This window comes from Lissotriton helveticus, chromosome 8 (assembly GCF_964261635.1).
Source record: "Lissotriton helveticus chromosome 8, aLisHel1.1, whole genome shotgun sequence".
In the NCBI taxonomy this organism is placed as follows: domain Eukaryota; kingdom Metazoa; phylum Chordata; class Amphibia; order Caudata; family Salamandridae; genus Lissotriton; species Lissotriton helveticus.
In genome coordinates, this window is record NC_136069.1 from 1,400,220,377 (window position 1) to 1,400,236,141 (window position 15,765).

General features: G+C 42.2%; 1 protein-coding gene across 3 annotated transcripts in view; it reads left to right on the forward strand.

The window, feature by feature from the left end:
• The window catches only part of USP25 (ubiquitin specific peptidase 25), a 528,720-nt gene that overhangs the window by 381,276 nt on the left and 131,679 nt on the right, over positions 1-15,765 (forward strand). The window contains exons 19-20 of one of the 3 annotated variants that reach the window (XM_078658353.1): positions 7,538-7,603; positions 13,366-13,461. The exons of 1 other annotated variant lie outside the window; for it this stretch is intronic. In XM_078658353.1, coding sequence (XP_078514479.1) covers positions 7,538-7,603; positions 13,366-13,461 — 162 coding nt within the window. The remainder of the gene's footprint in view (positions 1-7,537; positions 7,604-13,365; positions 13,462-15,765) is intronic. One more of the 3 variants, XM_078658354.1, reaches the window with a different exon arrangement.

The window sequence follows — 15,765 nt, forward strand, 5'->3', positions numbered from 1 at the left end:
GGATAGGTGGGTACTTAAGATTTATTAATGGGGCCATGCCCGGTTTTCCTTGATGACACGCCACTCACATCAGTGTTTTTCAGAGGAGCACCTGTCCAGCTGCAAGAGGTGCTGGATGGTTTGTCGAAAGGAGCCATAGAAAAGATTCTGCCATTGGAATTAGGAACTGACTGTTACTCCTGCTATTTCCTTGTTACGAAGGAGGGCGGAGGCCTTTGTCTGATTTCTGATGTCCGCCTTCTGAATGATTTCTTGCGGAAAGACAAATTTGAGCCACTTACATTGGCTTTGGGTCTGCCTGCTCTGAATCCCAGCGACTAGATGGTGACTTTATTCCTGCAGAATGCCTTCTTTAATGTACCTGTCCTCATTGGCTTTGGGTCTGCCTGCCCTGAATCCAGGTGACTAGATGGTGACTTTATTCCTGCAGAATGCCTTCTTTAATGTACCTGTCTTGCCATCCCACAGGTGCTACTTGCGGTTCAAGGTAGACCAAAAGCATTGTAAAATTGCAGTTCTCCCCTTTAGTCGCACTAGTGCCCCTTTGGGTGTTCATAAAAGTAATGGCGGTTGACGCTGGACACATTTAGAGACTGGGATTAGACTTTCCCCGTACCGCGACAACTAGCTATTGAAGGCAAGCTCACAAAGGCTCCCAATGATAGAACTGAATTTAGTTGCTTTATTTCGCCACGATCCAGTGGCATTTTGATGCATTAGTTACTCTTGAGGATTTCCTGTGATGCCAGACTTGTCACATTTCCTTAATGTCTAAGTTTCAATTTTCGTCAAGTGTATGTATATGAATAGATTATTTATGCATTATATTGTTGCTTATACGCATATGTTTGCTTGTTAATGACCATTTACACTGTATGTACTCCCAATATGGCGGCCGCCCTATAGTCCGTTCTTCGTGTTCACCACTAACGTAATCTCGATTCGACGCTTCACCGTTGCGAATCCCTCTGCATGTTATAATCTCGTGGTATCTTCCCCATCCACTTCCTGTTTGTCTGAAGCACAACGAACCGATACGCGATCGAGCATGCTCATATATCCAGTAAATCGGTTATCACCGCCATGGCACTACGCGATTACCCTGTATGAGTTAGCAGCCCCGCATAATTATTATTTTTTGCCCCATTTCACTTACAGCTATTTCCTTGACCACTCGAGCGCCGAAATACGTACGTCTCGTGTTCGGTTTCGTTTGCCACTTCACCTCACTACGTATTTGTTGTACCTCATTACTAACTGCCGCAGCGTTCACTGATTAGCTTCATGCATGAATTTGTAATCACTGTATTGTTTATCGTCACTTTGTTTTAAATATGACATGTCAGTAATTATGGACTAGTGATGGTTATATCTCATTGTTTGATTTTAGAGCTCCTTGAGAAAGGGCGCGTGAGCCCGAAATGCTTTGGAGCTTTGTGGAAAAACACCGGATATGTTAAAAACACGATGACATTGTATGATATGAAGAAAATATCAAAATACTAATTTGGAAACAAAGAATAAATACCAAAACTCATGGTGAATCATTGTGGAGTCTTCTTGTAAGAGAACCTATGGTGTGCCCAATTTCAGGGATGCATTCATATCCCATGTATGCACAACGTTATCATTAGTTGCATCCAAGGAGGCACAGAGCATCGTCCAGCAATGGGAAGCTCTCGGACTAGAGCTTTTCACCATTGCTGTGAATGTGCAGTATCAACACATTTGTACGTTGGAGTTTGTTTTGGAGATGCATTTCTGATTGGAGAACAAGACTCCTGTACACCTTTCTGGCGTTGCTTCTCCTGATCAAGTTATGAAGAAGTTCTGGAATGACTGGGTCAAAATTTTCCTAGTGACCCCCCAGCGGTCTTGCACTTATGCAATCTGCACCTCTATGTATGGAGATGAGCAGCAGCAGTTGACTGCAATTGATCATCCTTCCAAAGTTGTGATTGTCATCCTTGGTGCCCAGTGTCTCGCTACAAAGTCTGCCTACACTAGGGACAAGTTTGTGGCCTGGTTTGGGACCCGCAATACTGACCCTTTATTAGCAAAACTATTGGATGTCTTGGGTGTTTTTTCGTAGACCCACAAGAACTGCTGTGGGCACCATTAAAAGTTATTTGTTGGCCTTTTAAGCTTTTTTGCTTTTGCCAGACCAACCGTCCTTATGTCTGTTAATATGAGGGTTATAAAGGGTTTGGAACATATGTTGCCTCCCACTCATTGTGATGCCACAGTTGGATCTCAATTTGGTCCTCACATTTTTCATGCACACTCCCTTTGAACCAATGAACAGCTGTCAACTACTCCTCCTGACTCTGAAGACTGTAATCTTGGTCGCGACAACTTCATCTTGTTGCTTGAGTAAACTTCCAGCTCGCTCTGTGCAGCCGCCTTACACCACCAGAAAAAATGGTGTTGAGGACACCAGGGCAAACTTTATGCCTAAGGTTGTGGCTTCTTTTCATGTTTGGCAGTCGATCAGTCTCCCAACTTTCTTTGCTCCGCCTCCCCTTCAGAAGTGGAGAACTCCATCGGCTGGAACCTTGAGGTTATACATCAATCGCACCAAAGGCCATTGGGTGACCGATCAGCTTTTTATGGAGTTCCCTGGGGCAAAAAAAGGCAGGGCAGTGTAGAAAAGTACTTTGTCATGGTGGATAGGTCTCTGTATTAAGATCTGGTATGCGTTGGCCAAGTAGCAGCCTACAGAAGGAGTAAGGGCCCATTCAATCAGTTCCAAGGCTGCTATCACTGCATTGGCAAGCAGAGTGCATTTTTTATTTCGGGACACAACCTGGGCATCGCTACACACGCTAAGGAAGCATTACTGCCTGGACAGCCAGGACCGATGAGAATGGCATGTCTGCTGTTCGCTCCTGGCTAAACTTTTTGATCTTGACCCATTGCATAGACCTATCCTGGGAGGTCATGCTTTAGTATCTATTCCAAAGGTGAGGAATCTGCTGTTAGGACTATCCATCCGAAGAGCAAGTTATTTACCTTTGGTAATGCTCTTTCTGGTGGATACTCGCTCTAACAACAGATTCTTCGCTGCCTGAGGAGTGGACACTTTTTCCATCTAAAAGGTCCCAAACTAAAGATGAGGACACTTCTGCTTCAGGTTATGGTTGGGCACCAAGTCCAATGGGGCTAGCAGGATCCAGACGGCACTGGACATTAATGCACAGGGGTGATGATGATATGCTACTCTGTCGTCACCTGTGGGGCAGAATGAATGAAGTCCATGTGGAGCTGCATGGCACCACCTACCGGCATGCAGAAGCAATGCTGTTTGAATCTTTTGGATTGAGTCTAGTGCCTAGACATAGTATAAAGGTGAGGAATCTACAATTAGAAGTTATCTATCAGAAAGGACGTTATCAAAGGTAGGTCACTTGTTCTTAAGAAGAAGGGGCAGTAAGACGCCCCCACACACCCCATTAGTGGCTGTGACTTTGAAATTGGCACCGGTTACATTTAACTATGCTCTGTTGTGAAATAAAATTCAGTGAGAAATTCCTAGAAGGTATAAAATAAGCTGAATTTTTTTTTTACCAAGGCCCCAATAGGAAGTATATAGGCATTTAAAATGAACCCTGCAAAGTTTTATTTATTTAGGTGACTTTGTGAGCCTTGTCAGCTGCTTATGATGTTTTTGATGCTTGCCTATAGCAATAAAGAGAAATAGATCCCAACAGCATGAAGGTTCAAAACACAAAGGAGCTTGGATTCGGATCATACGAATAAGAAAGCACTTTCTGAATCTTTTCATTTAGATTGTTTTTGTAGCACATAGATATATACGAGGGGAGCAGTGCATATGTTAATACCATTTAAGATCAGGCGGGACGAAATTTGATTAGTATACTTCATAAGTGAATGGCTGCTTACCTAAATCATGTCAGTGGCAAGAGAGTCTTTGAGGTACGTCCGCTAGGAGGAACAGAGAATATATGGAGTGCGTTCATTGAATCTCATGCAATGTTTATGCACCAGCAAAAGAACAAACCCGTTTGGCTCATCGGGAAAGCCCCAGGTCTTGTTTCGCAGCCTCCTGGTCTGAATAGTATAATTAATTGTGTCAAATGCCTTTACTAGAGGAAACAAGGTGGAACAGCTACCCCACTGGCATTACAGGCAGTCAGCTCCCAATCCAGACTGACGAGCGAAGGTCCTTGAACTTTGTGATAGACAGGTGCCTTGGAAGAGATTACTTTGTCCTTTCAGGCAAAAAAATGCTTGATTTGCTATAAGACCAAGCCTATAAGTGATTCTGCCCAAAACAAAATGCTTTGAAGCTGGATGTTTGCAGGGTGTGACTGATTTTCCACACTTTTCGTTTTGAGTAAGTTCTGTGCTGTGGTTATAAGATGTTTGTTGTTTTGCTTACATTAGGACTGGGAAATAGCTGTATAAGGCAGAGGTTGCATAAGGTTAAGCTTTATTTCTTACAGATAATGAGGTCATTCATTTCCCTAGTAGACAGACATGTTTTGGCAAAAAAACTTGTGACCGCGCATGGTTTTGTTTATTTCGATCAGTAGTGGTAAGTTTCTAAACAAAATATATTATTGTTGACAGAACTTTAACTGTTCATTTGGGAAATCACAAGTATCCAGTTGTTTTTCATATCTTCTTTGCATGTGTTTGCATTTGTTAAGTAATCAGGCAACAAATTTTCTGTGTCTGCCTCTCTGAAGTTGGATGCCGGATGAGGGGCAATGCTCCCAAGTTTAATGCCGAGAAAACTGTGGTACTGATCTTGGGAGGCCCGCCTTCAGAATGGTCTTCTCTTTAGTGACCCTTCTCCCTCTAAATCCAGCCCCCCCCCCATTAAAACTTTATTTTTCAGTCTTCCTATTTAACCACATCTTTTTCTGCCTGTGGTGTAAGGAAGTGCCCTCTTTTTGCATGGTTGCCCCCACTTTTTTTTAAACTGCTGTTTTGCTTTGACTGAGTGTGCCCTGGGATCCTGCCAAACAGATACTCGGGGCCTATGTTCTTTCCCTAAACTGCTTTGAAAACAAAACCAATTGGCACTCCTTTGCCACAGGTCAGTCTCTTGTAAATGGTACCCAGGTTACTGTGGCCAGGGAAGGCCTCTAAGGTCAGCAGCACTTCTTGTGCCACCCTTAGAGGCCCTGTATACATACATACATTCATACATACATACATACTTTTTTTTGCAGGCTGCGTGTTTTGGTGCAGAACAAAGCAAAGAGTTGACATGCCACACATCACTGTGTGCCATGCCTGCAACCCACTGCCTTGGTATAGGTCAGCCACCCCTCTAGCCAGGTGCACTGTACCAGTGGTGAGGGTACAAGTACATGAGCCCTGTACCCCTACAGTGCCTAAGCCAATTCTTAGACATTGTAAGTTCAGTAATGTCATTAAAAGTGTATGGTAGTGGGAGTTTGTCATTACGAACTCCACAGCACCATAATAGCTTTACTGTAAACTGGAAAGTTTGGTATTAAACTTCTCAGCACATTAAATTCACACTGATGCCAGTGTGGGATTTAATGAAAAATGCACACACAGGGCATCTTAGATATGCCCCCTGAAAAACAACCTGAGAGGCTACCTGCCAGCTGCCACCACCAGACATGTTTCTGAAACTGAAGAGGAGGACGCCCAATGACTTGGCCCCAGCCCTAACGGCCTGTCCCCACATTGACCTGCTCCAGTGAAATCCCTGCGTGTCCTGCAGCCAGCCACCTCAAGAACCCCGAGGACCTGCCCTGCCTTCCACAAGAAATACTATGTGGGTGAGCAAATCCGGTGCTCACAGGAGACAGACTCTGGCTCCTGCCAAAACTGCGAGTCTGCACCACTCTGCACCCAGCAACTACATCCCGAGTTCGAGTGGCCCAACACCACAAAGAGGTCTCCCTGGCGATCCTGACCTGAGATCTAGTGATCTCTGACCTGCCTCGAATCTCCAAGCAAAGCCTGCAGCCTCTTTCTTGAGGATCCCCCGACCGGAACTGGAAAGAAAACCCAACGACTAAAGACACCCCTGAACCGGACGTCCCACGGCCTTGGGTGTCCCAACCGACTGTGTCCCAGCATCTTGAGGCATCCCAACTTACCTCTCCAACCAGCTGTCACCTCCAGAAGATATTCGTCACTGAGCCTGCAGTCTTTGTTGCAACCAGTTAATCCCCATTGAAACCAACAGGGCACCTGACGCCAAACCAGCACCCTGCACCCACCCACCCGCCACTGCGGGTGTACTTTGGGTGCAAACTCAGATCCCTCTTTTCCCTTAGCCTAACATGAGGAGCTTTGCTCCCACAATCTCATGCGCACGAGCAGCCACCAAACTGAGGCCCCCTATTCCCCATTGGATAACATTGTGCCTCAGCACTCTGCACTTGTCCTCCCTAGTGCAGCTGAGGGTGCTTTGAGAGTGCATTCTTGACCCTGGGGGAACCCTGGTTCTTACCTCAGAATACCAACTCCCACAAACTTCTATTTACCTGTAAACCGATAACTCAATTTCCTTCCATAGGATTACTTTGACTGCTATTTCCTAAATAGTGTGTGGAGTTGGTTTTGTATCAAACTTTGAAAAACTGCAAATAACAAAAAAAACTGCTTACTTACCTTTTCTCTAGGAAATGTCCTAGTGAGCTATCTAGGTTCAGCACACGGAGTAGAAAAAGTAATCCAGAAAGTAATCTCTAGAGTAATCCGAAGGAATCAAACAGTAATTTTCACTGTATTGAAAGCATTTACAACCCTGTAACAAAGTCCTATTCATTCAGCTTTGGCTTGTATTGCTCAACTTGCCTTGCAAAGTACCTTTTACACTTACCTGTAGCAGGTTTGCTTGGTTCTAGAAAATAAACATAACAAAATATTTTTTTTGCAAATCAAATTGGTCTGAGTTCAGTCTTTTTGAGTGTGTGACATCATTTGCTGATTGAGTATGTACAAAAAATGCTTAACACTAGCCTAGCCTTACTGCTTGCCCATACTATCACAAATAGAGAGTAAGGTGCTATCTACTTTTACCTCTGCCTACCTTTGGCATTCCACTGGACTCTGTGCACACTATGCCTCATTTTGGTATAGTATATACAGAGCCAGCTTCCTACACGTGGCCAGATTCCACTTCTGCCAGCCCCACTCCCCCCTGGGTTGTAGTAAGCACTTACAAATGTGCAGATGAATTGGCTTTCTCTTGAAAAAACAGTAAAGGGAATGTACTGAATATACTAGGATTTCAGTTTCTGGGATTTTCTTGGATATAATAGCACCATAAGGCCCAAGTATGCTCTACTTTGTTGGAGATTTCACTGCAGAATCTGCCCAGGCAATGTAACCTTAATCTTATTTAGAAAGTGTTATAACCTGCTGACAGGTTGTGGTTAATTTGACCACAAGTATAATTGGGTTTTTGTTTGTGTGTGCTTCATAAATCTTATTTCTAATTTTTTTTAAAAAATTTGCGCTTCAGAAATCTTATTTCACTGTGAATGTTCTAACCCTTGGTACTCCAAATTTTCTTCTACAGACCCCTGAAAGTATCCCAGATGACGCTGCCGATAACCGGCGAGTTGTAGAGGTGACAATTCCAAATGTAGGAACTTTTGTGATAGTCAGATCAGGGGGGTTACGAAGATGAGGTATCATTTGTTTGCACCTCTTTATGTGGCTCCTCTGGCTTTAGAAATGTTGCCATTTTTGCACTGAACTTCTGAATGCATGTGCTTCATAGCTTCCTGATTCTTGTGAACACTAAGGTGTGCCAAATAAGAAAAGGCCTAATAATCATTTGTAAGTCTACTGAAGTTAGCTTTTTCGATTTTCATGCATGTTTTCACAGCACATAAAAGAACATTTAATTAATAGTTTGAATTATTTTCAGTACAATAAATAATTTTAACATTCCATAAAAAACATTTAAAAAGAAAGCTTAGTGTATGTCTAAATCCATCAGAGAAGAGTGAGAGCTAACGCCTCCAAAGGAAAGATGTACTTGAATGAATAGTTTTATTGTTCAGTTAATTACAACTTATAATGAAAAATAAATGAATTCATTTAAAACCACACAAAATTCATCATTCATTATAGTTTTTGACATGTGCAAATGTGCCAAAGAATACAATATGAATTCAAAGAGCTCCTTAATCAAATGAGCGTAATGCAATAACCGGATGCAGTATGCAAGACGACTTTGCCGACTTCACAGACCAGACGTAGAATTATTAGGAGCAAAAGCATGTGCCCAGTGAAAGTGTCAGTGCATCAACATGGAAACATAACCGGTGCATATTAGCTTAGTAAATGTAATCTTACTTGCTAGGGTAAAGTGCTTGGTGCGTAAATAAGTTGCACAGTACTGGGCAACTATATCCCCATATCAGTTATGACCGCAGAGGGGGCAGATCGACATAAGTCATTCTCATGAATCAACTCCCGGTGAACCACTCCAATCTGCTCAATTGTGGTTTTGTCTCAAGTATGTATGTTTGCCTCCCCTGACTAAGTTAAGGAGTAAAATGAAACCTGTGCAGAATAACCATTTGAACTTTAGTCTAGGTAGCTTAAAGGTTAAACTTGGGGAGGGAACAAAGTGCATAGTGCCATACATTCTCTCTCCTGTTACTGCTAGTTGTGGATGCACAGTTTTCTCCCTGTCAATGACATGAATTTTGAATATTTTCCACAGAGTATAAGGTCTTATTCTTGGGGACAGTTTATTACAGCCTGTCAGCATGAGCAAATTCCTGTCAACCCAAAGTGGAATTTCAGTAGACCTTTTCTCTTTCATTATGGCTGGGCATATGCAAACAATGTGACTAATGTCCTCCTTTCCGAGTTGGCAGAGTTGACATACAGTCAAGGTGGTTTTTATCATCCAGGCAGGAGAATTACATAAGAATTGGTTGGTATCTCAACAGTTTGAGTTTTGCCCTCCGCCCAAACTGTTCACCTAGATACAGTTGTGGCTTTAGTAGACCACAGGTGCCAATTATCGTCCAAGCATGTGATCTTTTTGCCAGCAGAATGTTGTCTGTCGGGGAGGAAAACTTCTTAACAACTGAGTGAATTACTTTGTTAAAAGCAGCCTGACTGATGTAAGGCCTGTTTTTACTGCCAGGTTCAAGTATTCATGTGCCTGGGTATTGCTGGGATCCATAATTTCAACCATGAGACATGGCTTAGAGTAGCTTCCTAAGCTTTTTAAAATTGTTATCAGGTTTTTAAAAAGGAGGCCTAAACTAGCTATATTCTACCTCTGCAGGCCAAACTCAAGTCTTATTTGGGCTTGAGATTTGTTTAGTGGGAGGCAGGGCACCCGCCGATAAGTGCCAGTGATTGCATTGTTTGTTCCGCCATCTGCTCTCCCCGTAAGAGCTTGTGCTAAGCAAGGGGTTAGTTTTGCTGCCAAAATTTGCAGTAGTGGTTGGAGAGACAGTCCTTTTAATGTTGACTATAGGGAGCAAAAGATAGCCATTATGGAGTTGTTCTTTCGTGTTATCAAGTGACTGTGCGTAATAAATTAGCCTCTTGAGTCAAATATAACCCTCAAGTACCTGTATTCCGGACCAATTCCAGGACTCAGCCTTCCAGAAGCAACGAGGGAGTCTGGCTTCATTTTGTGCTGACTAGCATTGATTTTGTGTTTTTAAGGGTGACCAGCCTCTGCTGCATACTTTACTAACGCATTGATTAATCTCTGCCAACCGACCTTCACTTAGGGATCAAAACTACAACAGCGGCATACAACAAATGGGAAGCATTGAAGTATGACAGTTTAGGGGATGCAAGTAAATGGGATTGAGAATTGCAGACAGTTCGGCCAGATACATATTAAAGAGAGAAGGGGCAAGAACACAGCCTTCCATTGTTGGTAAATGTGTTCCTAGTGACTGTGGCTCCAGTTCGACCTCAGTCCAAGTATTGCAGGATAGTAGCTGGATAGTCTTTGGGAGTGACGATGAAGCTCCCTACGTATATTTGCTCCAGAGAATTTTGCCTCACCATAAAACAAAGTAATCAACTTTTAATTGGCAGTCTGTGATTTCTTTCCTGATTTGTAGATCAGGGCTAGAATTGTTCCCCGTCAGCTGTCGGGGATGGCCTTGTGTGGAAGAGCGTACTTAAAAAGGTGGCACAGGTGTCTTGCCCAGTATTGTGGGTTTTATTTTTAAATGGCCTGCAGGAGCCTGATAGAGACTCTCTGTGGAAATTACGGAGTCAAGAGAGGCAACGTCCATTTGTTGTTTAGGTGGCGTGTTTTGTGATGTTTTTTGAGGCTTCACTCCGATTGTACTTTCCCTAAACAGTTACTGCAGATAATCAACCCAGGATTCTTCAAATATTTTCGAAGGTGCAGGGGGAGGCCTTAATCCTGGGGCACAGTAGACTAGACTCTAGAGTTTTCTGGCATCATTTCTTCTCGAAGCTGCTAGTAATGTGTATCAATACTGGTCTGGCTCTGCCTTGGCTGACTCCCCTGTTGCCCTTTAATATAGGTTTCTCAGGTGAATTAAAGTGGGTCTCTGTGCTGTAGAACTTGGCCTGTCGAAGTAGCCTAAGAGTTTGATTTAGTTGCACAACTGAGGTTGTCCTAGGTTGGGTGACCGATTATGAATTGTGTCTTCTTTAATCCTCATCTTTAGTTGACAAGCGGAGGACCGAAAATTGGGCCCACGTCTCCAGTGGGTCAGAAGGTAACTTAAGTATACTTTCCCATTGGGTCCTTGAGTTAAGTTCAACACTGGCAATAGATCTTGTCGACCAGGTTAGCCTCCTTTTAATTTGAAGTGGAGATGAATCCCAGGTCTTGATAAACTTTGTCATAGAGCCTACAACAAAGGCTGATCTGTCTTTTGAGGTTGATGGTAATTTTCTAGCCACAATCCTATTGTGAAGTAGCTGACCAATTGGAAAAGAGGAAGGGAAACTAACATATGATCTAAAACTGAATGGCATGATGCAGAGTGGAATGTGGGCTGCGGAGGAGCATCAAAACGTATTCAGCCTTTTAAAGTTCTCAACCTCAGATGCTCCAGATCTACATTTCAAGCCAGACCCCTTTGGGCCCCTCTGTTGAGACCGAGGTTATAGCGGCGGGATTAGCCAGGCTTGATTTTGTAATTCTGATATTTGTTCTAGCTCCACTTCCTGTTACATATCATATTGAAATTCCCGGTGACGAGAATAAATGATGATGGGGTGTCACATTTATTTGATAATAAACAACAGTAAGAGAGCGATAGATCGTTTTTGTTTTGTTGCAGACGGAGGATGTATATGGAAATTTACCATCAATAGGGAAAATCATTCTCTTGAAAGCAGTCCGATAGCTTCACCGCTTGCAGAATTGGGTGGGCCTCTTGTATCACTTCAGTTTTTGCCCTCATGTCTGCATGTGGCAAGACCACCCGGGAGAGGACCGTATAGATTGTTTTTTTACAGCTGGTTTGCTGAATCCCAAAAATGCCGTAATGTCCAGTGGATCCAGTGCCCAAGTTTCTTGGAGTATTATCAAGTTACATGAGTGTTTATGTAAAATGCTCGTCCTCAATTTTGCTTTGCAGGCCCTCAGTGATCCATGAGCATATTACTTGACTTTCAATCAGCTGCTTTACTGTTTTTCTTGTCTCTTGTGCAGTTATCCTTAAATTAGGCAACATCAGGTGTGTTTGGGTGGGGGCAAGGTATGCTCCTTTCTGGTCCATGGTTTACCTGGTATTTTATAACTAAGCAGCCCCTAGAATGCCTTGTAAACAGGAGAAACGGTGCAGCCAACAATGGACTATCTAGCCAACAATGAAAATATTATTTGAGCACCATAAAAATATTAAAATTCCAAACATATGACATCTTCTGACTTCTTCCTCAGGCAGGACGCCCTCTTGTGAGACTCAAGAACTCACTGGGCCTGGTGAAAGATCCAGCAGTGTCTAAAAACATCTATATCTTTGAGGCACAGGTGGGCCATTTGGCAGTTTTTGCAAATAGCATTCAGTTTTGACATGGTTTACCCTGTAGTAGTGCATGACTGCAGATATAAATTCATTCTCACTTAAAAGCAAATGTGCTTTGAAGATGCAGCGTATGCAGACTTCAGCATACCCTCTCTTGTAATTTAGCCTGACCATTTTTGTAAGTCATTTACACTTACAAGCAATGTTATTGCTCACTGCTTCATAATACTTCTTATTGATTTGGCACCTTAAATAACACTGCATTGGCCAGTGCCTTTGGTTCATGTGCTCTCAGTTGCCGCTTTGCACTGAGCAATATAATACATCTCACTGAGAGATGGCTTGGCCAGAAAGACAAACAAGAGTTTCTCCTTGATTATTGGTGTTATACACGTTCTCATAGCAAATCCTAACTCACCAGTGGCTACTGATAACCCTTTCATTGTTTCATCCCCTTTTTACTCCCCATCTTCATATAGGGGGCAAATTCTTCCCAAGTGTGGAATGAGTATGTTTTTTCAGAAGGTACACCTTCCTCAACCTATTTTAAATGACTCGTAGGTCTATTAATGTCAAACGTAACATTTTGCTACATGTATAGTTCATAAACGGGCCAGATTTTTTAATTTACCAGGCCATAAGTATTGCACAGTCTAAGCTTGACAGCTGAGGCAGACATTGTGCTACCAAGTAAAAAAAAACACTTCGTCTTTACCTGATGCAGCAGTTTGGCTTTGTGATGCCAGTAAATACATTCTAAAGATTAGGTGCTATCAGTAAATGTGACAAAATTAATTTCTTCATGCTAAACAAAGTTTTGCACAAGGACGCCAACTTTATGTAAGTTGGCCTACTTACGTTATATTTTTCTTTGTTTTACATCTAAAATCATTGCTGTACAGTGTATTCTCTTTTGGTAGCTGAAATAGGAACATTCAAGACATTAAGCTTTTGGAGAACCTACTAGATGCATAAAGTTGCTATGCATTGATTGAGACACCAGTTGTAACGTATATCAGTTCCTAAAATAATAATGTGCATTCTCCCACATTACTTCCTCTCCCCATCCCACATCCTTGTAGAGATAGCATCACCCAGTGTTTGTGAAATACTAATTTACTAATACATGCTGTATATTTAATTTTTATTAAAACTCTGGGTTATGTTATTTTGCTGTGTGAAGTTGGCATGGCATGATTTCCTGAGAGTAACTGCCCTTAAGTCTTTGTGATGACATCTGTTGTTGCAGGATAATAATGCAAAAAGCAAATCAGGTGATGCATTACAACATGGGTGGCTAGTTCACCTGTGCATGCTGCTTACCTTTTGGCATGTATGCGTATTTCGTCAAGATAGTTCAATATATGAATATTTTCATGTATACTATTGATTTTCATGGCAGGTCATGATGACCCCGAGTATGCAAGGTGTAATCATGGCTATAGGTAAATCGAGGAATGTGTATGACAGGTGTGGACCTGAAGCAGGGTTCTTTAAGGTACAGCTGCAGTTTCATATTTGTTAAATTTATGGCAATGTTTTTCTTTTTCCAAATCATTTTGCTTGTTGCTCATGTGGGATGTATCTGTGATTCGTTGTAAGGGCATGTTCATGGCTTTTAAGTAGGAAGAATCTGTGGAAGATGTACTCTCTAAATTGTTGACACTAACACTTCTATTGATTTTTTGTAATACGAATTGTGTCTGCTTAATATACGATTACGTAGAGGGGTTCATTACATACAAGTAATATGTGGAGGAAACTTTTCATAGTTAAACTTCCTCCACAGGAGTCTTATACTTTTTAGGTTTGGCAAAATGGCAGACTGCCAAAAGCCGTGTAAAGAAGTAAAAATGCAAATCGTCCTACCCACTCATCAAACTATGCACCCACTTGTTTAAAACGTTCACCCCTTTATGTACGCACGTATTCATCTATCCACCAAGGGAACATGTATTAACTTACCCAGTCATATATCAATGCCTAAAAGAAATTACGGTCCTGTTCATTTTCCATGCACTCAATAACCCATTTGTTTACCCACCTTTGACTGAATCTCACATTCCCCCGATCACTAAAGTGCAAACAAATAAATCCAATAGCTCCAATTAATGAGGAAGCACTAATGAGTCAAATTGGTATTACAAATGCTTGTTTGATGTGGTAAATGGGTGTTGATCATCTTCTGCTTTGTGATTAGGGCACATTGTATTGAATTTAATTGTTCTGTGCCAATCCAGCCGACACCCAGTCTAGTAGATGACCGATCTGTGTCATAGTAGAAGAATGCCCTTAATTTGGTGAATGGGAAGTCAAATTCTACACCCTCTGAAATATTGAGACCTGTTTAACCGTGTGTGGGTACAATAGTAGTGCTGAGATTTGTAGTCTGGATATTAATGACCAGATAAGCAAAACACAAATGAAAGCTGTGACTTTTGATAGAGAGGATGTATTTGGCAGCAGTACTTGAAAGTCCACGAGTCTGATCTGGTTTGAATTCTAACCAGATTATGATTCCTAACAAGTGAGTGACCAATTTAAAATAATGTTTTATTGTATTTTTAAAAATCTGTTTTCATAAATCAAGTTGTGCTAATGGTATCCCATTTTGGTAGTTCTTATCTGGCCTTACTCCTGTGTGTTGAATTTATTATTTTTTGTTTATTTGGATGTGGCCACCAGAGAGTGATACAGTAGTCAAAATAAGGTATCCCCAGAAATTAATTCTTTATGTTGATAATACATTTTTGGCAGAATTTTTCCTTACGCATCCTATTGGATCTCATAGTGGCATTTGGTACCTCGCCTATTATATCCTGCTTTAACATGAGGGAAGCTGGTTGTGGTGGTAGAGTACGGGAATGGATTACCTCCTGCATAATTTGCAGAACAATGCTGTTGCTAGTCCATTCGTGTTCTTAATGCGGCATGTGGACTCCCCCAGGCTTGACAATGAACGTCCATTCTACTTTGGCTTTACAAGAGTCCCATGGGTCAGTTTGTGGTAAGTGGACCTTCAGGATGCCTATTTTCGGTCAGGTGGCCAGTATGTAGGAGCACAGGAAATATTACTAAATCATAATAAGAAAATACCACTGTCAGTACTTGATGCTGACATTGAGTCTGTGCTGCCCCACATTTCCTCGCTATGTTGCTATCTCCGGCAGCAAACTTCGAATGTCAACAGAAGGTTCAGTTTTGCTCATAACTAGGCACCTGTTAAATTACAGTACATCCAAGGAAGATATGTAATCGACATTTAACCCTGACATGAGAAACTGTACAGTGTTACATAGCTTTTCATTGAACTACACTAAATAATGTCGGATTCAGAAGGATTTGGCTCATAGCAGTGACTCCAGATTCCAGTATGACCGAGATATTCCTCCTCCAGGGTGGGTAACTATCCTCAGCGCAGCAGGCTGTTATTTTTCATCTAATAAGAGTGTGAGAGCCTGGTGGTTGCAGTGTTTTCTGGGACACATGACATCCTGTGTAGGCCAAGCTCCACATGCACTTCCTGTAGCTCCATCAGGTTACGAGCTGGTACCAGCTGAGAGAAGAATAGATCAAGGTGAGCCTTGAGTGGGGGAGACAGTCCCTAACATCTTGGTGGGATTTGCCTTCTGCCTGCTCTGTCTGGAGCACAGGGTGACAACTTATTGCTCACAGTACAGGTGGGATACACTGGTCTGTACTTCAGTTGTCTTATGAGACTGATCAGATAAGTATCTGCACATTAGCTCATTGGAGGTAAAATTAGTCTTCCTGCTGTTAAAGGCCTTTTTCCTATGTGCTA